At 34.9% G+C, this 27,672-nt stretch overlaps 1 protein-coding gene across 5 annotated transcripts in view; it reads left to right on the forward strand.

The window, feature by feature from the left end:
• Nucleotides 1–27,672, forward strand: part of UNC13B (unc-13 homolog B) — a 167,980-nt gene that overhangs the window by 30,916 nt on the left and 109,392 nt on the right. For all 5 annotated transcript variants that reach the window (XM_015239037.3, XM_031677251.2, XM_072959680.1 and 2 more), the window contains exons 6-7: nucleotides 965–1,038; nucleotides 8,728–8,785. In XM_015239037.3, coding sequence (XP_015094523.1) covers nucleotides 965–1,038; nucleotides 8,728–8,785 — 132 coding nt within the window. The remainder of the gene's footprint in view (nucleotides 1–964; nucleotides 1,039–8,727; nucleotides 8,786–27,672) is intronic.

Below are 27,672 nucleotides of genomic sequence, written 5' to 3' on the forward strand. Positions count from 1 at the left end.
TTTTTGTTGTTGCCTGTGCCTTTGATGTCCTATCTAAGTAAAAAATCATTGCTAAATCCAGTGTTATGCAATTTTGGCCCTGTGTTTTTTTCCTGTTTTCTAGTTTTGGGTCTTAAACATTTATGTTTTGATCCATTTTGAGTTAATTTTTCTATATGGTTTTAGATAAAGGTCCACTTTCAGTTTTTGCTTGTGGATATCCAGTTTTCCCAGCATCGTTTTTGAAAAAGCTGTTTTCCTTATTGAATGTTCTTGATATCCTTGAAAAAAATAATTTGATTGTATATGTGAGGGTTTATTTCTGGGCCCTCTATTCTGTTTCATTGGTCTACATGTCTGTCTTTATGTCAGTACAATACAGGTTTGATTACTGTAGCTTTATAATAGGTTTTGAAATAAGGAAGCATGAGTCCTCTAACTATGTTCTTCCTTTTCAAGATTGTTTTTGCTCTTTGGATCCATATAGGATTCCATATGAAGTTTAGGTTGGGGGTTTCCATTTTTGCAAAAATATCATTGGAATTTGTTGTTGTTTTTTGTTGTTTATTTTGGTTTTGTTTTTTGGGGGGAGGTCACTAGGTTTATCTATTTATTTACTTTTAGAGGCTGTACTGAGGATTGAACCCAGGACTCTGTGCATGCTGAGCATGCAGTCTACCACTTGAGCTATACCCTTCCCCCAACATCACTGGAATTTTAAAAGCTACTGCACTGAATCTGTAGATGACTTTGGATAGTATTGACATCTTAACAATATTCAGTCTTCTGATCCAATGGGAATAATAGTGTATTATTGTTGTTTTTGTAAAGATTCAAGATAATGTTCATGGCAAGAACCAAGCCACCGGAAAAGTCAGCCCATTGCTACCACCCTTCTAACTTTGATCCTTTGATTGAATAAAGTGTTATCAGCCCATGATTAAATTATTAATCTAATAATGTGGTTTCTTCTTTTTTGTGGTAGATATCCCAGAGGAGGAAGCCAGATATTGGACCTATAAATTGGAGCAAATCAATGCCTTGGGAGCTGACAATGAGGTAGGAACTGTTTTTTTACGATACAAAAAGATGGGGAAAGTCTCTTTATGGGACACTTTATAGTTTGTCAAGGGAGTGAACCAGGAGCATATTGAAGAATGAAAGGCTTCAAACTGCATTAAAGGAAAAAAGCAGCCAGAGGATTGCCTATTATTTGATCTATCCGCTTTTCTCTTTCTTCCCATTGTCCCCCAGAGGTGGCTGAATTAGCACTAGTCTGGCTCTCAACTGTTAGGGAGGGAGCTTATACTAGGAGTTCTGTCCTCTTGTTACACAGATGAGCAGAAGGCTTTTTTTCTTCTTGTCTCCAGATTTTTGGATATATATTCTTATTTGTGTGCTCTTTTTAGGAGTGTTTAGACTATTGCATTGCTTGGTCCTGCTGTCCTGACTTAACTCCAGAGATAAGTCTGGTGCACAAAAGAGAACAGTCAACTCAGTCTGGACCTTAAGGAATGGGGAATTTTTTTGGTAGTGGTGGTGGAGGGAAAAGATAAGTTTTTTACTTTTGAACAAGTTGGGCTATTAGAAAATTGGTCTGATTATAAGGTAGAATTTGGAGTGCCAGGGGATACTTCGGCAGAAATGCCTGGTAACCAAGTTCATGAGAGAATCTGAAGCTCAGGATTGGATGGGGTGAGGACCTATAGGCATAGAGTTTGGATTCATCAACATATTGGTAGCAAGTGAAGTCATAGGAATAGAAGAGTTCACCCAGATAGAATACGTAGAAAGAGTATTGAAGAACAGGGACGAAACCTTAGGAGACATCAAAGATAGAATCCTGAGAAACAAAAGACTGAGAAAGAGCTGCCTGAAAGAGAAAGCAGGAAAACCAGAAAAAGAGTTGTGGAACAAAGGAAAAAAGTTTTAAGGCAGAATTTCTTCATAGGGTCAAATGTTTCTGAGAACAAAGAAAATGAGTAATGAAGTGGAGCCATTGGATTTGGCAGTGAATGACCAATATCCGCAGGTTAGTACAGGAAGCCAGAATCCAGTGATTTGATGAGCATACGTTTCCTAGGGCTGCCATAACAAAGTACCACATACGTGGTAGCTTACGATAAAAGAAATTTGTTCTCTGACAGTTCTGGTGGCTAGAATTCTGCCATCAGGTGTTGGCAGGATCAGTTCCTTGGGGAGGCTCTGAGGGAGAAACAGTCGCATGCCTTTCTGCTACCTTCTGGTGGTTCCCAGTAGTCCTTGCCATTCCTTGGATTGTAGACACATTATTTTAGTCTCTGCCTCTACTATCACATGCCTCCCTGTTTCTGTGTGTGTCCTCACAATATGTTCTCCTCTCTTTTTGTGTCTGTGCCCAAATTTCCATTCATTTTGTAGGACACCAGTCTGGGTTAACTCGATTACATCTGCAGAACTCCTATTTCCAAATAAGGTCACATTCATAGGTACTGGGGATTAGGACTTCAACGTATCTTTTTAAGGGACACAGTTAAACCCACAGTGAGTTAACTTGAAGGTGAAGTAGTGGAATTTGGGATAAGTGCAAACTACTCTTTCCATAAGTTTCCCTTACTGCTTCTGAGTCCTTAGTAGACTTTCTATTATTAAAGCTGCATAACTCTTCTCATGCCCAAGCTAACATACCAACTTTTCTTTGTTGAAAGCTCCAGTCTGTCTTCTCCCCTTGATAAATGCCACAATCCACTCTATCCTTGCATCAATTTTACCTTTTGTGTTTTTGTCTTCCCAAAGCCTGACTGCGTAGTGATATACAGCTTTCCAAACTCTTATCTTCCTTGTTTTCCTAGTAAAGAGATGCATTGTACTTTTTATTTTACAGGCTTTATTTACTTCATGTAGAATCAGATGAAAAGATTAAAATAATAAAAAAAACCCAAATATAACTTATACAAACTTGCAGAATTTTACAAGTTCTAAAAATGGTAGTTTTTGGTCTTTGGCTCTCAACTCCCTCTGAGAATTTTGCTTTCTGTTTCTATTCTTGGGTATGCAGCTCACTGAATTTATTTCCTTCATCCCTTCCTATACCTCCCTGTTTTTTTTAGAACAGTTTTATTGAGATATAGTTTACATATCATACAGTTCACACATTAAAAGTGTACAATTTAGTGACTTTTACTATATTCAGAGTTGTACATTCATCATAATTAATTTTAGAGCATTTTCATTACCACATAAAGAAACCCTAATCCCCTCGTCCTCCTCAGTCCTATATACATTGACTTCTAGAAATTTTTGTAAATTCATACAATATTTGGTCCTTTGTGGCTGTCTTCTTTAACATAACATATTTTTCAGAGTTTCTTGTATGTTGTAGCATTTATCAGTGCTCTATTCTCTTTTATTCCCAAGTAATATTCTATTGTGTGGTTATACCATATGTTATTTACCCATTTGTCAGTTGATAAACAGTTGGGTTGTTTCCACTTTTTGGCTGTTATGGATAATGCTGCTATAAACATTTGTATGCAAGTTTTTGTTTGGATATATATTTTCAATTCTCTTGGATATATACCTGGGAATGAAATTGCCAGAAAAAAGTGTTAAGTATGTTTAGTGATTTTAGAAACTGCCAGATTGCTTTACAAAGTAGCTATACCATCCCCATTCCTACCAGAAGTGTGTAAAGGTTCCAGTTTCTCCATATCACTGCCAATACTCATCTGTCTTTTTGATTACAGCTCTCTCAGTGGATGGTGAAGTGGTATCTCATTGTGATTGCCATTTTGTTTAAAAACTTTATTATTGAAAGTTTTGAACATGAAAAACGTATAGAATTACCTGCAGAATTACTCTTCCCTCTTTTTGCTGGAGTATTTTAAAACCAATGCCAGACATCATCTTGTCTCACCCATGAATACATAAATACGTCAGTATACATCTTTAACAGATAATGCCTTCAAAAAATACCCAGTGTCTTTAATATATGGCATTTAAGAATAATTTCTTACTGTCATCTAATACCTAGTCTGAGTTAAGATTTCCTTTATTATCTCAAAGATGTCTTTTCACAGTTGATTTGTTCAATTCAGGATCTAAACAAGTTGTACATATTTGGTTATTATGTCTTTTAAACTATTTTTATTCTATAACTGTTTCCTCTTCCCTCATTTGTTTTGTAGAATTCTGCACATTCTGGATTTGGCTGATGATATCCTCAGGATTTTATTTACCATATTCCTTATCCCTTTTTTTTTTTTGAGTAAAAGTAGATTTATTCAGAGAGATGCACACTCCATAGATCAAATGTAGGCCATCTCAGAAGGCCAGAGAGGCCATAAGGCATGGTGGTCAAGGTGGGGTGGGGTGAGGTGGTTAAAGTAAAACTAGATACACACTCCATAGGGTGCGGGCCATCTTGGAAGATGAGGGAGTGAGCTTCTTATTTTTTTCAACTGAAAATTACATCTAGTAGTTTGAGAGTTAGATTGAGATTTGGATTGAAGTTCTTTTTTTTCTTTTTTGGTAGGCAGATGATACCTTATTTCACTTTTAATGATGTTAAAATTAGACTGGATTCAACTTGGTGTTAGCCTATTTCATCCATTATAAAGTTTAAGCAGGAAATAATCACTGTTAGGGTAGCACAATGATGATTTTTTAATTATACCATCCCTTCAACATTTGTTAGCTATGATTTGTCTATAAAATAGAACTTTCTCTCACTAGCTGTTTGGTTCACTTGAAATAAAGTCTGTACAAGAAAGAATTCTCTTTATAAATTTTCAAAATAGTGAGCTGTTGCGAAAGCAACTTATCAAGGACCAATGCATTAGTTTTTTTGTTTTTTTTTTTTAGTGGCATATCATTTTCAATTTATGGATTTTGATATATTTGTGTTAAAATCCATTGTAGTCATTACTCTTTTTGATACTAAGCTTGTCTTATCTTTGGTTAGTGGGAACTTCTTCAAGTTAGCTCCTATGTCCTTTCTTTTTTCAATTTTTTATCATGAAAAAAATTTAAACAAACATAAAAGTAGAGGGAATAGTAAAAGGAAACCTGTACACTTATCTCCAGTGATTATTAACTCAATGATTATCAAAATTTGGTCATACTTGCTGCAAAATCATTTTAAAAACAATGCAGAAACTTTATCCTATGGTATTTAGCAGTTCTCATACTCAGCAGCTTCACGTTACCACATGATAGAGTTGAAATGTATCGCCATTTATTACTTATCTTACTCATGGAAAATAAGGTTTTCACTATTACAAATGCATGCTGAAGTGAACATCCCTGAGTCTGTTTCTTTGTGCTTGTGTATGAGAGATTCTCTGGGTATATACCTGGAAATAGAATTGCTTTGTTATGGGCTATGCTCTATGCAGCCTTATTAGATGTTGCTGAATTGCTTTCTAAAATAATGGTACCAATTTATATTCCAATTTTCCTACTTTTTTATATCATTACTGATACTTGATATTATCAGACTTAAAATTTTTGCTGGTCTAATGAGTTTAGGGCATTGTCATTAAAATTTGCATTTCTCTGTTTATTGGTGATATTCATTTAGTCATTGATTCACCAAATAACTTATTGAGTACTGTGTACTAGGCACTGTTGTAGGTGCTTGATATGCATCAGAAATTAAAACAAAGATCCATGTCCTTGTGGATCAAATAGGAGGAGACAGACAATAAGCAGAAAACGTAATAAATGTAGTAAAGTGTTAGAAGGCGAGAAGTGCTATGGGGGAAAGCCTGTTTTCTCCATGAAAGTTGTATTTCTTCTGTTAGATTTATTTCTAGTCATTGTGAATGAATGGTATATTTGAAAGTTACATTTTTAGTAGGTCATTGCTATTATAAGGTAGTGCTTTACTGCTCAATTTTTAGTATTGATCTTATTCCCCAACTCTTACTAATTCTACTAGTTTAGAAATTCCATTGGGTTTTTTAGTTTTTACATCTTTTTGTTTGTTTGTTTGTTTTTAACGGAGGTTCTGGGGATGGAACCCAGGACCTCGCGCATGCTCTACCACTGAGCTATACCCCCACCCCCAGTTTTTGTATCTTTGAATAAGTATTTCTCTCTTTCCAATCCCTATGTCTTAGTTTTTAAGTGAGATTTTTACATATATTTTTATTAACAGACTTCATTTTCTAGCACAGTTGTGAGTTTACAAAAATAGTAAGCAGTTTGTACAGGTGGTTTCCATATCATGTCTTATCCACCTCCTTCCTCTAGTATCCTGTGTTATTAACATCCTACATTAGCATGGTACATTTATTATAATTACTGAACCAATACTGATATATTATTAACTAAAAGTTAATATTTTATTATTTTATTTTTATTTATTATATTTATTTTATTCAGTAAAAAATAAAACTAAAAATTCTTAGTTTTTCCCAGATTTCCTTAGTTTTACCTAATGCCTTTTTTGATTTCAGTATCCCATCTAGGACACTGTGTTACATTTAATCTTCATGTCTCCCTAGGCTCCTTTTGGCTGTGATATTTTCTCAGACTTTCCTTGTTTTTGGTGACCTATTAAGAAATTCATTGTGTAAAACATCCCGTGTAATTTTTAATAATGAAAATGGGGAACGTTTTTCCTGACTGTAAAGGGAATGCCTCATAAGTATTAAAGTATGATGTTTGCTATTGATTTTGATAGATACCCTTTATCAGATTAAGGAAATTCTATTTTCTTTCTGATTTGCTAAGAATTTTTGTCATGAAAAAGTAAGGGATTTTATTAAGACCTGTTCTGCATCCTAGATCACATAGTTTTTCTCTAATCTGTTTGTTGTGGTGAAATATGTGAATAAATTTTCAGACATTGAACTGTCCTTGTATGTAAAGCCCATTTGGTCATGATATATCAACATTTATAGCCAACATACATAGGTAGGCATACATATATGTACATATTCATATATAAATATTACAGTACTTATTTATGATGGATAAATAAATGATTTGGCTTGGTACTCTATTTAGGATTTTTACATCTGTATTCATAAATGAGATTGGCCTGTAATTTTCCTTACTCGTACTATCTTTATTTTTTTGTACATGGATATTATAGATTTTTTTTCCTTAGCTCTCTTACTATTGTTAATTAGGCTGTAGATGGTCTTCAGCTTTCAACTTTAAGCCTAGAAGAGATTCATTAAATATGCCTTCTGAAAATATCTACTCTCCTCTATCAAGTCTGAATTCTTCTACTTTCGTACTTAAACTTTATGATTTCTTCACTGTTAATGCCTGTGTACTACCTATAAAAATCATCATTATTTATAACCAAATGCCTTTGTTGCTTTGCAGTGGGTTGCTTAACCTTCAAGAAGTTTGAACATTTATATTATTGACAGTTTTACTAATACTATTTTATTATTTAAATTGTGTTTGATTTTTGATCCTTGACTTAATGAAAGTAGTGATAGCAGTATCTACCTCTGATACTTGTGTTGTAGTTTATTGCTTGTAAAGTGTTTTACATATGAAAGTATATCTATATACTAAATGTGTTTCATATTTTGTATCCAACCACTTGAAATGCCCTTCACCATGAATACTCATGTGTAAGCCACTATCAACGTTCATCTGGGTAATTGGCAATAATTAGTCTTATTTCCCCTCTTGTTCCTTACAGTTCTTCTCACACAGCAGCCAAAATGTTTTTTAAAGTGTAATCAAGTCATATCCCTCTTGTGTTTAAATAGGTTCCTGATAGACTGGAATATTACCTAAACTCCTTAGATCATTTACAGACTCTATTCCCTCAGTGCCTGGAACAAAGTCTTGCACGTAATAGACAAGAAATATCTGTTGAATGAATGACTCATTCAGTATTAGAGAAGCTTGGTCTTGCCCAGATTCTCAAAGCTTATTAATAAATGGCAGAGCCAGGATGAAAACTCAGATCATATTTTCAAGTTGCTGATAACAAAAACAAGTCATGTTTTTTCAGTCCTTCAGAGGGCTCTGAACCAAACTATTTTTCTTCCAGATGTTATGTCTCTGTGCTAATTTTTTTTAAATTTTATGATTATTTTTAATAGATACTGGGGTTTGAACCCAGGCCCACCCCTCTGTGTTAATTTGTTTATACCTTTTTCTTTTTGTGTTGCCTTTCCAAATCCTGTCCATCTTCAAGACTTGAGCTTACTTCGGCTCACTTTTATAGAACTTTCTTTTGATGGCTTCAGTACTGCTTTTTTGGTGGTGATAGTCGTGGGTTGGGTTGGGCAGGTTAGAGTATAACTGGAAGGTAAATACCAGATGTTACATTACATGCCTAAATAAGTAATTTCTGGTGAGGTAAGAAGCATTATTTTTTTTAAAGGTGAAAAAACAGAATCTCAGAGAAATTTCACCCAAATGGGGAAGTGTATACATTATCCATAGAAAAATTCAAATGACCGACTTTCCTAAGTCCTCTAAGGCTTCTGAGGCTAAGCCTTGTACAGCTGCCTGGCAGAGCTGGAATGGTGCCCAGGTGCCCTTCGTCAGAACAGCCTCTCCACTATCCTGCTTTTAGCCTGTCACACTGGGCCAATGCCATATCTGATAGTGTGGCCTGTATGTCAGGATCACACAGGAAAGTCAGCAGCAGGTGATCTGTTTCTGTTTGATAAAAAATTTGACTCCAGTCAAATGCTAAACCTTTTTACAGGTAGCTGTGATTTTTTTCCCCCTCTTTACTTGGGCCTCTTATTATATATGTTTTTTTTTTCTCCTTTCTGTTTCTAGTATTCTAGTCAAGAGGAAAGCCAGAGGAAACCATTGCCTACTGCTGCCGCCCAGTGTTGTAAGTGAGAACTTGTCTCTGAATTTCTTCTTAATCACAGCTTTCTGTCAGTTCTCCAAACTTGGCTTATTTTGAGCTGGGGAGGATGGAGATTCGGCATGTATGAACAGAAGATACTCCATAAACACCTTATATAGCCCATACCTCCAATGGCTATCTGCCCTTTAGCTTTATGAAGAGGTCTTTCGGTTTTGTATGGCTGTAGGCGGGGCAATGGTGCTTATCTTTTTTCCGTTTGCCAGTTTTTTACCCCTGGGGGAGTAATTTTCCTACTCTGTCCCTATTTCTCTGTTATCATCCTTTAGGCTCAGTTTAAATGTTACCACCCATGGGAAATCTTCATGCTGTTTCCTCCTTTTCCCCCAAGTCTAGCTTAGGGCTTTCTTCTGTTTCTGTACTACTCTGTACCTACATCCATCGTATAACCTATCATATCTTACAATCTATGTGTATTTCTTTGACAAGAACACAAAGTTTTAAAAGATATGGGATCTTCCACTTCGTATTCCTAGCATCTGGCTCAATGCCTGATATATAATATAGTAAGCCTCAATAAAGTTTGATAAGTAGGGGGTATGGTATAGCTCAGTGGTAGAGTGTGCGCTTAGGATGCATGAGATCCTGCATTACCTCCATTAAAAACAAACCAACAAACAAACCTAATTACCTCCCCCCCAAACAAACAAAAAACCCCAAAACAACAACAACAAAAGTTTGATAAGAGATGAAGCTGAGTGAGAGAATTTGTCATTTCTCCTGAGATTAATTTATCCAGACCACACAGATTCTGTCTTGAAATGAGCTTGTGTTGTTGGTACATTGGTATCTTCTCAGTTTCTCTCAGAACAGCTTGAGGAGACACCAAAGGACTGACCTGGAATCAATTCTTTCACTTTATCAACCTCTGGGGGATGTGTGTGTGTTCTGTTTCTTTTGTGTTGCTTTAGTGTTTCTGAATCAAACACCAAACTCTTACTAACTTTGGGTTGAAAGTGGTGGTGATAGTGGTAGTAATTATTATAGTAATGCTACTACTACTAAGAACCATAGCAGCTAACATTCTGAGGTCATATAGTATGTCAGATACTGCTGTAAGAACTAAAATGTACTAATACTTATTTAATGTTCACAACAACCCTAAAACATAGATTTTACTGTTGTCCTCATTTTTAAGGTGAGGAAACTGAGATGAAGACCACTGGCAGAGGTCAACATTTTTTCTTTATTTAAAGAAAACCCTATTTTTCATGAGATTTATTCCTTTTTTTTTCTTTTTTTGCCATTTAGGAAGTAGGATTTATCAAACATTTAGGGTCAAAGGAGACCAGAAGAATCTGAATTGAAGACCAAGCTGTGAATAAGGTCTATAGGTCATTTTGAAAACTCATTGTGATGAGTTAATTTTGACGTTTTTAATCTTTTAAGTATTTTTCCAGGACTGCTAATGAGAAGTGAAATGGAATGACTGAGATTTCTCTTCCCATTCCTTCTGGGCCCATTTGATAAAATGCAGTTCAGGTGATTAGAGAGCAAATGTCTAGAGGGCAGGAAGAAATAAAAGGCTATAAATAAGCAGCAAGTTTATTAATTCTACTTTTTCGTGTGTTTACTGGCTAATTAATTTTTCTGTGAATAGTCTGTTCCTATCTTTGACTACTCCCTAATATATTTTTATTTTGAAAAATTTTAGACTTTCAGATAAGTTGAAAGAACAGTACAGTGGACACCCATGTACCCTTTACTAGATTTAGTGGTTAACATTTTGCCACATTGGCTCCTCTCCTTCCCCACTCTCCACTACTTCTGTCTCTATATACACATATGTAAAAATATGCACATATATTTTTCTGAATCATTTGAACATAAGCGTCAGACTTCATGGCACATTAGCATGTGTCTCCTAAGAGTTGAAACAGTCTACATAACAAAATACCATTATCAGGATTAAAAAATTTAACATTGATGCAGTAATATCTAATACACAGTCCATATTAAGAATTCCCCAGTTGTCCTCCAAGTATTTTTATAGTTTCCTACCACCATTGTATAATCTCATCAAGAAGCACACATGTTATTTGGTTGTCCTTACTTTTTAATCTTTAATAAAAAAAAATAAACCTTGCCTTTTTAGTCATTTATGACACTGTTTTTTTCCCCAATTAGAAAAATATTTTATTCTAATTATAATGTCTAGTGCAGATGGCAGTTTACATTGCTATGGGTTTCTAGAAACTTATCCCGAACAATCAGGAAGCAGACAAGGATTTGTGTATAATGATGTTCACTGCAAAATTATTTAAATAGCAAAATTTGAGAATGACTTTAATAGTTAAAAAATAGTAAATGATAATAGCTGTAAGATTTGAATTTATGCCTTGACTAATGTATTAGGGAAATCTTCATGAAACTAAATTAAAAATGTATAAAACTTTTTCTCTGTACATGTGTGTATGTATATATACATATATACATACATAATTTAGGACTTACTGCTATCCCCACCAAATTGCATACCCCTAAAATTCATATGTTGAAGCCTTGGCCCCCAGTATGACTATATTTGGAGATAGGGCCTGTAAGGAGATGATAAAGTTTAAATAAAATGATAAGAATGAGGCCCTGCTCTGATAGGGCTGATATCCTTGTAAGAAGAGAAGAGACAACAGAGAGCTCTCCTGAGATTAATTTATCCAGACCACACAGAGAGCTCTGTTGTCTCTTCTCTTCTTACAAGGATATCAGCCCTTCTCACAGCAAGAAGGTGGCCATCTGCAAGTCAGGAAGAGAACCTTCATCAGGAACCAAATCAGCCAGCACCTTGATCTTAGAATCCCTAGCCTCTAAACCTGTGGGATATGTGAAATAAAGTTCGTATATTCAAGACAAAAAAAATTGAAACATAAGAAAATTTTCTCTGCCTTTTGGCCTCCTCTCTCCCCTCACTGTGCATTATGTATTTGCATTATCATTGACCAAACCTCCCCCATCAACAGAAATATCTGCTCAACTGTAAAGAGCAACATTCTCCAAGCATCAACAAGACAACTCCTTAAAAGCTAACATTCCTTCCTGATCTTGTAGGGGGTCACATGACCTACCAGGCGCTTAGATCTAGACTGTGTAAATTGTCAATAATACATTCATTTGATGTATAGCCCTCTGGCCCAAAAAACTTATATAACTGTGCCTTGATTTCTAACCAGCGAAACAGTTCTCAGAGCTTTCTAAGATGCTTTCTGGGTTATATTTGGCTCAAACTAAATTTTCCATTTCTTTCTTAGATTGATTAATTTTTTGTTGACAGATACGAATTTCTATTGTTTAAACCATCCATTCTATGGTATTTTGTTATGGCAGCCCAAGTAGACTAACAGATTTTGGTGCTGAGAGGTGAGGTGCTGCTGTAACAAATACCTAAAAATGTGAAAATGGCTTTGTAACTGGATAGTAGGTAAAGGCTGGAAGAATTCTGAGGTGCATGCTAGAAAAAGCCAATATTGCTGTGAAGGGACTCTTGACAGACATATGGATGGTAAAGGCCATTCTGGAAAAGTGTCTGATGGAAATGAGGAACAGTTTATTGGGAACTAGAAAAAAGATATTTCTTATTATAAAGTGGCAATGAACTTGGCTGAATTGTTCGAGTGCTTTGAAGGGTAGAGTTTGTAAGCGATCAAATTGGATATTTAGCAGAGATTTCTAAGCTAAATATTGAAGGTTTGACTTGAGTTTTCCTTAACTGCAAGAGGAGAAGGTTGAATTAAGCAGAATTGTTAGGTAAAAAGGAACCAGAACTTGGAGATTTGGAAATTCTTAGCCTATCCTTTGCCTATATATTGTGAAAAATGAGAAATCTTGTTCTGAGGAGAACACTAAAGAGATTATGAGTGTGACTCATGGGTTTAGCCAGCCATCAGCAGAAGCCAGGAATAGAGATGGGATTATACCAGCAGGGACTTTGCCAGTTACAACTAAAGGGGACACATGCAGGCTTCTTGAGTGGAGGAGTATCAAGACAGCTCAGGCCCAACCATATTCTGTAGAATTTATTTGACCCACGAGGAGTTCACTTATTCTTGCTCTGAGAAACACAGGATATGCAAGCAATTTCACTTTCTCCTCTGTGTCCCAGCCCTGCTTCCTCTGTCCAGCCCACTTTTTGTCTGCTTAGTTAGGTACAGGGTTCAGATCAGCAATTCTCCCATGCAAGTGGACCTCCAACCTGTTTGGCTCCCATTCTTGCAAACATCCCAAACTTTGTGAATCTTGGAACTTCTCAGTTGGATTCAGAGAAGAGAAACATTAATCTTTCCTTCCCTAGGAGGTAGGGTAAGGAAGGAGTAACCTCTGTTCACCAATAATTGCTCTCCTAAAAGGTTGCTGAGTCCAGGTAGACATAGACATTCTGCAGGACAACTGACAATGATCCAGTTAAATTCTTTCAAAATTGCCTAAAACTTGGGTTTCTCTGATAGTTTCTTCATAATTGGTTCTGGTTACTACATAGCTGATGTCGATTTGTCCCTTTATTTATAATGTTGATGTTAATTATTAGTTCAGGTGATGTTATGCGGATCTCTCCACTGCTAAGGTATTTTTTCTTCTTTGTTGTTAATAAATAAACTGTTGGGAGTGGGTAGGTAGGTAATACTTTGAGACTGTATGTATAACCTATTTTCTCATAACTCTTCATCGATTAATTTTATTTATTTTTTGTTTGTTTGTTTGTTTTAGGGGGAGATAGTTAAGTTTATTTATTTATTTATGGAGGTACTGGGGATTGAACCCAGGACCTCGTGCATGCTTTGCAAGCACTCTACCACAGAGCAATACCCTCCCCTGCCATCCATTAATTTTAGAATCTGTTATGATCATTGCCTAAATTTATTGGTGGTTGCAAAATGATTTTCTTATTCTATCATTCGTTTTACACTGAGTAGCTGTTAGTCTTCTGTAAAGAAGAGCTTTCCCTGCTCTTCTAGCCTTCCTTTTTATGACTATCATTATGGACTCATGAATTCTTTTTTTAACTCAGTGTTTTATAATCCAGCTCTGTCATTCTCTTTGATGTGCAGAGTGTCCCGAATTTGGCCTATGGGAGTCCTTTTAAGTCAGATCCTTGGCAGATCACCTCAGCTCCAAAGAAACAACAGCTATGGACAAACCCTTCTTTGTTCTCCTCTCTTACAATTAGGTGGGGGTGGGGATTCTTTACTGCTGGGAAATTTGAAACGTAAGAAAAGAAAGGACCCTTACAAGAAAGGGCTGAGGAAACTGTGGGTAATATTTGATTATTTCTTAGTATTGTCTTTCTAGTATAGAAAATAAAAAGGAGTTTATTTTTAAAAAATCGGATCCTTTGTCCTTTCGATATGACTACATTTTTTGGACTATTTCCTTCCTTTCCTGGTATAAAGTGTTTCAGGTTCATCTTGTCCTTTTTCTGCCTCAATCTTAGAGTCCTTTCTCCAATAAGCCCTGGCTCCTTTTAGTGGGAAATGGTATTTAGAAACCAAGGTATTCAAACTTCATTCTTCGGTAAGGATATTGCTACCTATGTCTTGTCAAGGAATGCAGCAGCAGCACACTGTGTTGCAACACCAAATAGTCTAATGACTACTAAGTTCTACAACTTTCTGCTAAATTTTTATACTTGTCTGCTTTGCCCACCCACTGTATTATCTATGATGGTATCACTGGCTGCAATTGAGAAATGAACCAAAAGTGATTCAGCATCTGGCAAGGATTTGATAAGATGAGTACTCACATTCTGCTAGGGTGTGTCAATTGGTGCAGTCTTTCTAAATAACTCAGTGATTTTACTTCTAGGAAGTATTCAAGGAAACTAACTTGAGATGCAAAAGAACATTTATAAATAGGCTTTAGTAATAATGGAGAAAAGTTGCAAAACTAATGAAAGAGTGGGGTAATTTCGGCATTTCCATGTAATGGAATATGCTTTTAGTCATTTTTTAAGATACAGGAAATAATTATGTGAATAAGTTTTAAAAGCAAGATCCTAAAATGATTAAGTAGTATGATCCCAATTATCTAAAAAGTAAATCATAAGCATAGGGAAAAAGGCCCCAGGAAATAGTTTTAATGGTGGTTCTCAGTAATAGGATTGTAGGTAAGTTTTTTTTTTCTTTATACTTTTTTGTACTTTGCAAATTTTCTAGAAGTGCATTTATTTTAATTAAAAAAGCTAATAAATATTTATTAAAAAATGATCCCAGGCCTGACAATGGACAGGGAAGTCATTGTAGATTTATTTTTTTGGTTTGAATTTGACACTTAATTAAATAATGGTTGGTTATGGAGGTTGGTTATGGAGGTTGACACAGTTTAATTCAACATTCTAATAATTCCTTGTTTGAGAGTTCTGAGTAGCTCTTAAGGTTGTGTCTCTTCTATTGGTGATATTCCTAAGGTCTCTCCTAATAAATTACTCCGGCTGAAATAAGTTTTGGGGTCTGTGTTTTTATTTGTAATAGGACCTCAGAGAAAATTTAAACTTTTGATTCAAATACAGCCCACCATTGATATTTCAGAGATTTCTCTGATTGTTATGAAAGTTTTGTTTACTGCTTTTGTTACAGTGTTGCCTATAAATAGCAACATATGTCATAGACCAGAATTTCCTGAGTATGAATCAGTCTTTTAAATTAGTAAAATAGGGCGTAACTCAACATATTGTTTAAAATTTTTCTTAAAGAATGAATCAGTTCAGAACAGTTGGGTGTGAGTCACATGCATGAATAACAGTGACCAAACATTCAGAAGCACTATCAATAATACACTGCTTGGCTACCAAATTGTGACATCTTATTTGACCACCACTAACTTCAAAAGGATTTCTTTTATCAGCATACCCAGAAGAGACATATTTATATGAAATGTTTTACCCGTTTCTTCCTTTTCAACTCTTACTGTTACGTTTCCTGGTGATCCATCATGCTGATATTGTTCATTTGTAGGAAGCATGACGTGTTAGTGCTTTCCACTACTGTTAAGCCATCAGGCCTGACATGCTGTATCCATAATCTGTACTACAAATATTCCTCTTGTATCTTGTTATTCTTGGTCTTCATGTAAACCTATCCACTGCCTTGCCATGACTTGTCTTATTTTTAATAGTCTACCTGTTTGGGGAGGTAGAGAAATAGGCCATTTTGTGTATATAACCAGATGCTCCCCACCTGGACCATTAGATCAATACCTGTTCTACAGATGATGGTGTAATTCCTCCAGTGGAATCAACCAAACACAGAACTCTGGACAAGCACTGCCAATGCTTTTAGTCCCATTTCTCTACCTACCACAAACAAGACTAGCTTTACACTTGTGGGGTATTCTGGTTGCCTCATTTTTTTTTTTTACATTTTTTATTGATTCATAATCATTTTACAGTGTTGTGTCAAATTCCAGTGTTCAGCACAATTTTTCAGTCATTCATGGACATATACACACTCATTGTCACTCTGGTTGCCTCTTGATGGGGACCAGGACTTGTTTTCTTAGTCAGGCGATGGTGGACTCAAGTAGAACAGGAAATTTTGTCCTTCTGTTTCTGATCCAGAATGCTTTTCTTCCATTCTGGACTTACCGCATGCCAGAAGGAGTGGAACCGGTTGGTAAATACGTATCAAGGAGTGATCATGTGCAGGAAACTAGGGGACTACCTATCATTCTAGAATTTTATGCCAGAGGTTACCAACCTGAAAGGACCTGACACTTCCTGACCATCAGACCTAACTATTTTGGATAGCTCCAGATGAAAAGAAAGCTTGTCTGGTACCAGATCCTGTGGACTGTTCCCCAGCTATTTGTTTTCTGTATTACTTATTTTCCAGATGACAGTAGCCACCTGCCTATTAGGAAATCCATCTCTTAGAGTATATCAACTATACTTCAATTAGTAAAAAAGGGGATTCATCTCTTAGAGAACTTAGTGGCCTCACAGTTCGAACTACTATTAGCATCCTTTCAGGAGCATATAGAAACTGAATCCGTATTTCCAACAATGTCTTGAAGATATCCAGAATCTCTCACCATAACTTTTGAAGGGGTGGAACTCAGCCTATCCTCTGCATTCTTTTGCAAAGTCATGTTGCCCCTTGGCAGGCCCCTTCAAGACATTAGCACAGTCTGCCAGGATTTCTTTTTTTTAAATTTTTCAAATTTTTGTTTTATTTATTTATTGAATTATAATTAACATACTATTAACATAACATTATATTAGTTTCAGGTGTACAACATAGTGATTTGATATTTTTATACATTATGAAATGATCATCACAATAAGTCTAGTTACCATCTGTCACCATACAAAGTTATAATAATATTATTGACTATATTCTCTATGCTCTGTATTATATCCCTGTGACTTATTTTATGCTAGAAGTTTGTACCTCTTAATCCCCTTCACATGTTTTGTTTGTTCCCCCTTCCCTCTGGCAACCACCAGTTTGTTCTCTGTGTCTTTGAGTCTGTTTCTGTTTTGTTTTTTCGATGACGCATGTAAGTGAAATCATACGATACTGGTTTTCCTCTGTCTCACTTATTTCACTTAGCATAATACACCCCAAATTCATCTACATTGCTGTAAATGGCTGGATTTCATTCTCTTTAGGATTGAGTAATATTCCATTGTGTATATACACTACATTTTCTTTATCCATTTATCTGTCGGTGGACACATAGAATGCTTCCATATTTTGGCTATTGTAAATAGTGCTTCAATGAACATAGCAAGTTAGTGTTTTTGTTTTTGAATAAATACCTAGAAGTGTAATTGCTGGATCTATGGTGGTTCTATTTTTAGATTTTTTGGGGAACATCCCTAATGTTTTCCATGGTGATTGTACCAATTTACATTCCCACCAATAGTGTGTGAGGGTTCCCTTTTTTCCACATACTCAACACTTGTTCCTTATATTTTTGATAATAGCCATTCTGACAGGTGTGAGATGGTATCTCATTGTGGTTTTGATTTACATTTCCTTGTGATTAGTGATGTTGAGCATCTTCATGTGCCTCTTGGCCATCTGTGTATCTTCTTTGGAAAACTGTCTATTCAGATCCTCTGCCCATTTTTTAAATCAGAGTGCTTTGTTTTTCTTTTTTTTTTTTGATATTGAGTTGTCTGGTACCAGACTTCTAATAACTTTCTTTAACCATGCCTTGCACTAAAATTGGGATATAGGTGCCCAAGATAGTCCTGGGAGACCTAAGAAATTGTTGAACTCAATCTTACACCCTATGCTCCTCTAGGACACTGCCACCCTGGATTTAAATACAATTTATCCACTTCTCAAAGCCATAACATAATACTTATGCTATTCATAAACTCAAGGCATTATAAGTGGGCTATTTAATCCCCACAATAGCTGGCCTTTAGCTCTGTCCATTGCAGTGCTACCTCATAAAAGAAAAGTTCTAGGTCCATAACTTTCCCATCATTTTTTGTCATAATGTGGCTTTCAGTATAGATCATGAATTTTGAGTGTCTTGTTTATTGCTCTCTAGGTTAAACTTCTGCTGTCTTATTTCAAGTCACCTGTGATTAAAAGTTATAGACTATATTGGTTTCCTTGTTAATTGTGAATTCTTGGTGGCCACTTTGCATAGTATCAGGAAGAGCAGCACAGAGGGATTTTTTTTTTTTTGTACTGGTTTCCTAACCAGTTATCTTTTTCTGCATCACTTGTTTCTAGGGAGTGGGTGAACTGGAGTTAAAACTTCTATTTATTTGACTCTAAGGTCCACGTTCTTTCCACTGTGCAACCCCTTGATGGCAAAAATCTCATGGGATCTGCTTTGCTGTTCAGAAACACATGCTTTTCTTATTTGGCTAATGCTTTTTAAAAATTAATTCATTTATTAAGTAGATAACATGCATAATGGTACCAATTTTTTTTTTTTATTGTTAAAGGGATTACAGTAAAAGGTGTCCCTCCCATTCCTGTAACCAGGCATTTGGGCTCTCTCGCCACAGTCATTATTAGCAATTTCTTATGAGTCGTTTGAGAGGTTTTACACTTGTCTAAACATACATGTATACATCAGAGATATCTTTTGATTTTTACCCCCATCCTTTGAATTGGTCTTAGCTTACTATATACTATAATAGAATGTTTGTTCATAGCTGACTTAAATTTGAGATTAGAGTATTTTTGATCAGTGACCCCCTTTTTTTTCACTGCAACATTTTTATTTTTTATTGAAGTACAGTCATTATGATGTGTCATTCTCTGGTGTACAGCACAATGTCCCAGGCATGCATTTACATACATATATTCATTTTCATATTTTTTCCATTAAAGGTTATTACAAGATATTGAACATAGTTCCCTGTGCTTTACAAAAGAAACTTTTTAAATTGAAGTATAGTCAGTTTACAATGTTGTATCAATTTCTGATGTACAGCATAATAGTGCAGTCATACATATACATACATATATTTGTTTTTATATTCTTTTTCATTATAGGTTACTACAAGGTATTGAGTATAGTTCCCTGTCCTATACAGTATAAACTTGTTGTTTATCTATTATATATAGTAGTATCTGCAAATCTTGAACTCACAATTTATCCCTTCCCATTCTCTTCCACCTCTGGTAACAATAAGTTTGTTTTCTATGTCTGTGACTCTATTTCTGATTTATAAGTAAGTTCATTTGTCTTTTTTTGGATTCCACATGTAAGTGATATCATATGATATTTTTCTTTCTCTTTCTGGCTTACTTCGCTTAGAATGACAATCTCCAGTTCCATCCATGTTGCTGCAAATGGCATTATGTTGTCATTTTTGTGGTTGAGTAGTATTCATTGTATAAATATACCACAACTTGTTTATCCAGTCATCTGTTGATGAACATTTAGGTTGTTTCCATGTCTTGGCTACTGTAAATAGTGCTGCTATGAGCATTAGGGTGCATATGTCTTTTTAAATTAAAGTTCCTTCTGGATATATGCCCAGGAGTGGGATTGCTGGATCATATGGTAAGTCTATTTTTAGTTTTTTGAGGAATTTCCATCCTGTTTTCCATAACGGCTGCACCAATTTACATTCCCACCAACAGTGTAGGAAGGTTCCCTTTTCTCCACACCCTCTCCAGCATTTATCATTTGTTGACTTTTAAATGATGGCCATTCTGACTGCTGTGAAGAGATACTTCGTTGTAGTTTTGATCTGCATTTCTCTAATAATTAGTGATATTGAGCATTTTTTCATGTGCCTATTGGCTGTTTGAATGTCTTCATTGAAGAGTTGCTTGTTTAGGTCTTCTGCCCATTTTTAGATTGGGTTGTTGGTTTTTTTCTTATTAAGTTGTATGAGCTATTTATATATTCTGGAAATTAAGTTCTTGTCAGTCTCATCTTTTGTAAATATTTTCTTGTATTCCGTAGGTTGTCTTTTTGTTTTGCTTATGATTTCCTTTGCTATGTAAAAAGCTTGTAAGTTTAATTAGGTCCCATTTTTTAATTTTTGCTTTTCTTTCTTTGCCTGGGTAGACTGTCTTAGGAGAACATTGCTAAGATTTATGTCAGATACTGTTTTGCCTATGCTTTCTTCTAAGGGGTTTATAGTGTCTTGTCTTATGTTTAAGTCTAAGCCATTTTGAATTTATTTTTGTGTATGGTGTGAGGAAGTATTCCAGTTTCATTACATGCAGCTGTCCAGTTATCCCAACACCATTTGCTGAAGAGACTGTCTTTACGCCATTGTGTATTCTTACCTCCTTTGTCAAAGATTAATTGACCAAAAGTCTGTGGGTTTATTTCTGGGTTGTCTATTCTGTTCCACTGATCTATAAGTCTGTTTTTGTACCAATGCCATGCTGTTTTGATTACTGTAGCTCTGTAGTATTTTCTGAAGTCTGGGAGGGTTATTCCTCCAGCTTCATTCTTCTTCTTCAATATTGCTTTGGCAATTCTGGGTCTCTTGTGATTACATACACATTTTTAGGATTATTTGTTCTAGTTCTGTGAATAATGTCCTGGATAATTTGATAGGGATGACATTAAATCTGTAGATTGCCTTGGGTAGTATGGCCATTTTAACAATATTAATTCTTCGAATCCAAGAACATGGGATATCTTTCCATTCCCTTAAGACATCTTTCATTTCCTTAGTCAGTGTTTTGTAGTTCTCTGCATATGTCTTTCACTTCCTTGGTCAGATTTATTCCTAAGTATTTTTATTTTTTTGAATGCTATTTTAAAAGGGATTGTTTCTTTACTTTCCTTTTCTGATATTTCATTAATGACCATTTTGGATTCTTGCTATGTTTCAAGATTTTATTGAAACTATAGGGAAATAGATGGTTTATTTTCTGGGTTGCTTTCCAGGGCAAAGATCTGTTTCCCTGAAATCCTGGCTTTGAATACAATAAGAATGTTTCTTCTGTCCTCATTTACCCTCCTAGAATGACTTTCACATATTTATTACTGGGTTAAGGACTTCCTGAAGTTTATGTTCACAGAATATGCTAGTTTCCTCACTAATTTTGAATTCTTGGGGGTCACTTTGCAGGGTAGTGTGAAGAATTCTTTTCCAATATACTAAATCTGTCTCTTTTTTACTTTAAACTTAAAAAAAGAGAAAGAAACATGTAACATTTTCACTACAAAAATCTTCAAATGATTCAGAAATTAGTAATACAGAAAGTGAAAAGTTTTCTGTAATGCCCCCTCTCCAGTCTGCTCTGAGATAACTACTTTTCACAGTTTTGTGTGTGCTGTTCCAATATCTTAATTTTTAAAAAATAAGTTAAAATTTTAATTGTATTATTTTAATGTGTGAAAGAATACGTGTAATATATGTAAGTTTTGGAGTTTAAGAATGCAGCAATGAACCCACCACCCATCATCTTCTAGTAGAATTTTGTAATATACTCTAAACTTTTGCTTAGACTTCCATTGCTCTCTGAGTGACAGGACTTTTTTTTTTCTTTCCATGAGGCTGATGAATTGCAGGGATAGGGACATGGTCTTATGTTCCTTTTGGGATCTGCCCAGCATTTTTTTGAATCTCACTGTCTTTTCTTACTTTTACTTCAGATGCCTAGTGTCCTCTTGTCACATACCACCCTCTTTCCTTTTAAATCTACTGTAGGATCGAAAATCCTGTGCCACTTAAAATTTTGGTGAAGACCTATTTCTGTGAGCAATGGAAGCAGGAGAGCAAGCCTTATGTCTTTGATTACTTTCACTTTTTAATCGAGGACTACATGCCCTGCAGGAAAATAGGATTTTGTGGCCAACTGGTCTCTCTCTGCAGATTCTCCCATCTCATCAGTGTCCTCTTTCTTTCCTCCTTCTCATTTCTCAGATCCCAGAAGACAGAAGTCCAGCTCATATTCATTTTTTGCCACCTTTCTACTAGGATTTACCACTTTTATCTGAGTCTCCTGTTCTGGCTCTTGCACTGAAACCTTTCTTTTTTTTCACTTAACAATTTATGATGTATACTACATGTAGAAAGAATGGGGATCCAGTCCCCATTCACAGACATTTTAGAAGTCAAGATGAAATTCATTTGCATAAAATTAACCATTTTAAAGTATATAATTCAGTGACACTTAGTACCTTCACAGCACTATGAAGTCATCACCTCTATATGATTCCAAAGCATTTTCATCACCCATAAAGGAGACCCTATAGCCATTAAGCAGTCACTCCCTATTCTTGCTTAACCTCCAGCCTTGGGTAATTACTAATCTACTTTCTGTCTCTATGGATCCACTATTCTGGATATTTCATATAAATAGAATCATATAGTATGTGACCTTTTCTGATTGACTTCTTCAATTATGTTTTCAAGGTTCATACCAATTATAGCACATATCAGTTCTTTATTCCTTTAATAACTGAATATTCTATGATATGGATATATCACCTTTTGTTTAACCATTCGTAGTTGATTAGCATTTGGTCCCCCACCCCAATTTTTGGCTTTTGTGAGTAGTGCTGCTATGAACAATTGTGTACAAGTATTTGTTTGAATGCCTATTTTCGGTTCTTTTGGGTATATACCTAGGATTGGAATTGCTGTTAACAGACATTTAAGCTGCTTCCAATATCTGCTGTTACAGTGATATCATGTTACATACATAATTTCATACATGTATACGTATTGAATGAATTGCTAATAATGAGATTACTGAGTCAAAGCATTGTACATTTAACAATGCATTAAACATTTTGGAAGATACTACAAAATTGTCCTCTCTAGAAACTGTACTGTTTTCACCCTCACTAGCAAAGTATGAGAGTGCTTTCTGCTCCCTTGGCTTTTAGGTTTAACCAGACTTCCTACAAATCTTACTGCAGAGAGCACGGTGAAAACAGCCAGAGTCAACAGTTCCTGTGCCATGATTCACTCAGAGTCTGCTTCCTACTTGTCTGCTTACCTTGTCTTTTCTTCCTCTACCATCTTGGTCCTCTTCTATTTCTTGACTTTCTATTTTGGCTCTTGATAGATAACTGGGCCCTCCTCTTTGTTTGGGGTCCATATCTGATTTATCAGCATGTCTTTCTGCTTATATTTTAATTTTTACAGTTCCTTTCAGTTCATTTTTTTTAATTTTAATCTTTTTTATTGAAGTGCAGTTGATTTACAATGTTAGTTTCAGGTGTACAGCAAAGTGATTTAGTTATACATACACATATATATTCAGACTCTTTTCCCTTATAGCTTATTACAAGAAATTGAATATAGTTCTGTGGGGTGTACAATAGTTCTTTGTTGTTTATCTGTTTTATATATAATAATGTATATCTTGCAGTTCATTAAAATTTTTTTTATTTTTAAATTTTATTTCTTCTAATTCTGAATATAATTTTTTTTTAGTATATATGATAACTTTTTGGCCATAAAATAAACACAAACGCCTGTGATCATCATATCTTGTAGGTATAGTTGCACAGGGCAGGAGAGATAGTTGAAGAATGATTCTGAAGGTCATTGAACTTATCGCTGAAGAATACTTTACAAACCATTTAGTGTAGATCAGCACTGCCCAGTAGAACTTCCTGCAGTGATGGAAATGTTCTGTAATCTCTGCTGTCCAGTGTAGTAGCTACTAGTCACATGTGGCTGTTGAGCAGTTGAAATGGGGCTAGTGCTTCTGAGGAACTGAATTTTTAATTTTATTTAATTTTAATTAATTTAAATTTAAATAGACATGTGACTAGTGGCCTACCATGTTAGACCGCATAGGTTTGGCTTGTTGATTCAAAAAATGTGACTTTTACAGATACAGTAAAGAAAATCTCAATAGTTTACACTGTGATCCAGAGGGAGACTCTGTATTTCCAGATTCCTTCTCCGTTGTTAACAAATTCAGTCAAAGGATTCCATTTCATAGCATCAGATATCCTTCTTTTTTCTTTTTTTATTAACTTTTTTTATTGAGTTATAGTCATTTTACAATGTTGTGTCAAATTCTAATTTAGAGCACAATTTTTCAGTTATACATGAACATACATATATTCATTGTCACATTTTTTTTTTCTCTGTGATTGCAGTTCATTTTTAATAGCAATACCTTGGAAACAGAGAGGGAAGTGTTAAGGTGGCAAGGAAGCAAATGGTTAAGAATGGCATGTAGCTTGTTCTGGAAGGCTTTCCAGAGGAGATGAGTTTAGAGATGACTTTTAAAGAAGCTAATTGAAATGTACTGATTGAAAAGAAGGATATTCATAGTAGGATAAATGAAAAGTATAAGAGAGAATTCAAAAGATAGCCCACTCCATTCCCTTAGTCCTGGCCAGGGAACCTCTTACTGGCTGGAAGTAAAGAATCAGTTCACAGCTTCTGCTACCTGTAATCCTGGACTAGGACTTTAAGACAGGAAAATACACTAGTTACAGACTCCTTAAAGTGTAGGGAGTCTTATTTTAGTAGTGGGTTCTAGGAACTTCTGTGCAGTGGTCCTAGGACTTCTGTCAGTAAGAGTGGATGATGAGTTTTACATTGTACATGTGGTATCAGTGGAAGCAGTTGATACTGATGCTAATTATAGGTGCTAGCAAACTAACAAAGAAAAGAGAAACTATAATAATATGATTTGGCTGATAAAAATAATGTAAATTGTAGTCTTCTGACTCACTTATTTATTTCTATCCTGCCTTCTTACAGAAAGAACTTGATGTGGCTAATTGTAGTCTTTACATCAACTTATTATGATTTCTGTTCAATTACTATGTTATATAATTATGCATGTTAAGAATGTCAGATTAATGTATCAAAGTCTTATTTGATTACAACATTTAAGTGCCTAACCTGGGCATAGTGTTTATAGTGTGTGTGTTTGTGTGTGTATATGTAAACACACATATATATATGTAAAACTGTCTGTTATTCCCATAAAAGTCTCATTTAATGGCTTCTTATTATAGGTTTTACTGGTACAATCTGGTAAGAAATGAATTTGATTGATAAAACATGATTGACAGAACTGTAGATATCAGCAATTGATGGAATTGTTCATTACACAGTTATTGGACACCTCTTCTTCGTGCTAAGAACCATGCTAGGCACTAGGGGTACAGAAATAAAAGTCCTTGACCTTAGTGAGCTCAAATCCAGAGAGGAGGAAAAATGTAACCAGTACCATGTGGTAAGTGAATAGTAGAGAAGTATAGAGGAAGAAAACTTAATCAAAATTTGGGATGATTAGGAAAGGCTTCCTAGAGAAAATGATAATCTAAATTTAAAAAAAAATTCAAATCAACCAAAGTCTATTTGTTACATTATGCTTCACTTTTTGTGTTGTACATTCTATAGGGTTTTTCTTTGTTTTTTTCCCAATTTTATTAAGATATAGCACTGTATAAGTTTAAGGTGTACAGTGTAATGATTTGATTTATATACATCATGAAATAAATTTAGGGTGGGAAGGAACAGACTGGGATTTCAAAATGTAGAATAGATAAACAAGAGTATACTGTATAGCACAGGGAAATATAAGAACTAGAAAAAGAAGAACCAAAAACCCCAAAAGGCAGCAGAATGAAGGAAATTATAAAGATCAGGGAGGAAATAAATAAAATAGAGATTTAAAAAAACCATAGAAAAATCAATCAAACCAAAAGCTAGTTTTTTGAAAAAGTAAATAAAATCGACAAACCTCTGGCCAAACTTACAAAGAAGGAAAAAGAGAGAGCACAAATTAGCAAAATAAGAAAGGAAAATGGAGAAATTATAACAAATAAAATAGAAATACAGAATATCATATGAGAATATTATGAAAAACTATATGGAACCAAACTGGATAACCTAGAGGAGATGGACAAGTTTCTGGAAACATACAGTCCACCAAGATTAAATCAAGAAGAAACTGACCACTTGAATAAACCGATCACTATACAAGATCTTATAGTAGTAGCTCACAGAGAAAAAAATGTGACAATGAATATATATATGTTCATGTATAACTGAAAAGTTGTGCTCTACACTGGAATTTGATGCAACATTGTAAAATGATTATAACTCAATAAAAAATGTTAAAAAAATGAAATAAGTTTAGTGAACATCCATTATCTTGTATAGATACAAAATTAAATACAGAAATAAAAAAATTTTTTTGTGATGAGAACTCTTAGAATTTACTCTTAACAATTTTCATATGTAACATACAGCAGTGTTAATTATATTTAAATGTATGCTATATTCCTACATATTCTATGGGTTTTGACTAATATGTAATGACTAATATCTACCTTAATAGTACCATACAGAATAGTTTCTCTGCTGTAAAATTCTCCTGTGCTCTACGTATCCATTCCTCCCTCCCTCCAAACCTCTGAAATAAACTAAGTTTTAAAGGATAAGTGGTAGTTAGTCAAGGAAAAAGAGTTTATGGTACTAGGACACTATGATGAAAAACCATGACTTAAGCATGTTGAAAATTCTGGATGGCTTGAGGGCAGGGGATAAGATGAGGCCAGAGAGACACAGAGTGCTCATGTGATGAAGGGTTTGAATGCCATAGCAAGCTGTTTATACTTTATCTTGAAGACAATGGAGAGCCTTTGAAGACTTTATGCAGAGGAATGAAGTAATCAGATGGTGGTGGTTGTACTGATATGAGCAGTTTGATGCACTGAAAAAATTGATTTAATTGTAGAATATAACATACATAGAGATACCCTCGTAAAATAAATGTTTATTTTAATAAATTAATATAAGATAGGTGAAAAATAGACCTTTGCCAGGTACCCCAGAAAGCCTTCCACATGCCTCTTCCCAATCACAATCTCTTCCTCCCTAAAAATTACTACTATCCCAACTTTATGATAATAACTTCTTCAATTTCTTTATATTTTGTAACTCAAGTGCACATCACTAAACATTTTTTGTATGTATTTTTTATATATCTTATAATTCTTTTTTTTAATCTATAGATTCCTCTTCCATCTCTTAATTTCTTCCTTGTAGTTTTTTTATTGAAGCAATTAAACCATTTGTTTGACTTAAGAGTTTCCCATATTCTGAATTTTGCTCAATACATTCCCATAGTGTAGTTTTTGGCCTCTGTATTTTCTGTAAATTGTGTGTAATTGGGCCTAGAAGATTGAGCAGACTCAAATTTTATAACGTAATTTAAAACTTCTCCTCTTGATGGATATTTGGATTTTTTCCCAAATTTTTGCTACTAAACAGAGCTATAGTGAGCAACTTTGTACAAGTATTTTTTGTAAACGTGCAGATGGATCTGTCTCCCTTATTATATATTCTTTTATTGTACCTCTGCTTTTACCTTTCCTTTGTCACTTACTCAGTGTGTGTGATTATTTGATTAATGTTTGTTTTCCTTTCTAGGCCATAAATTTCATGAATAGGGAAAACGCTTATTTGTATATCCCTAGTACCTTTG

Source organism: Vicugna pacos, chromosome 4, assembly GCF_048564905.1.
Source record: "Vicugna pacos chromosome 4, VicPac4, whole genome shotgun sequence".
Classification (NCBI taxonomy): Eukaryota; Metazoa; Chordata; class Mammalia; order Artiodactyla; family Camelidae; genus Vicugna; species Vicugna pacos.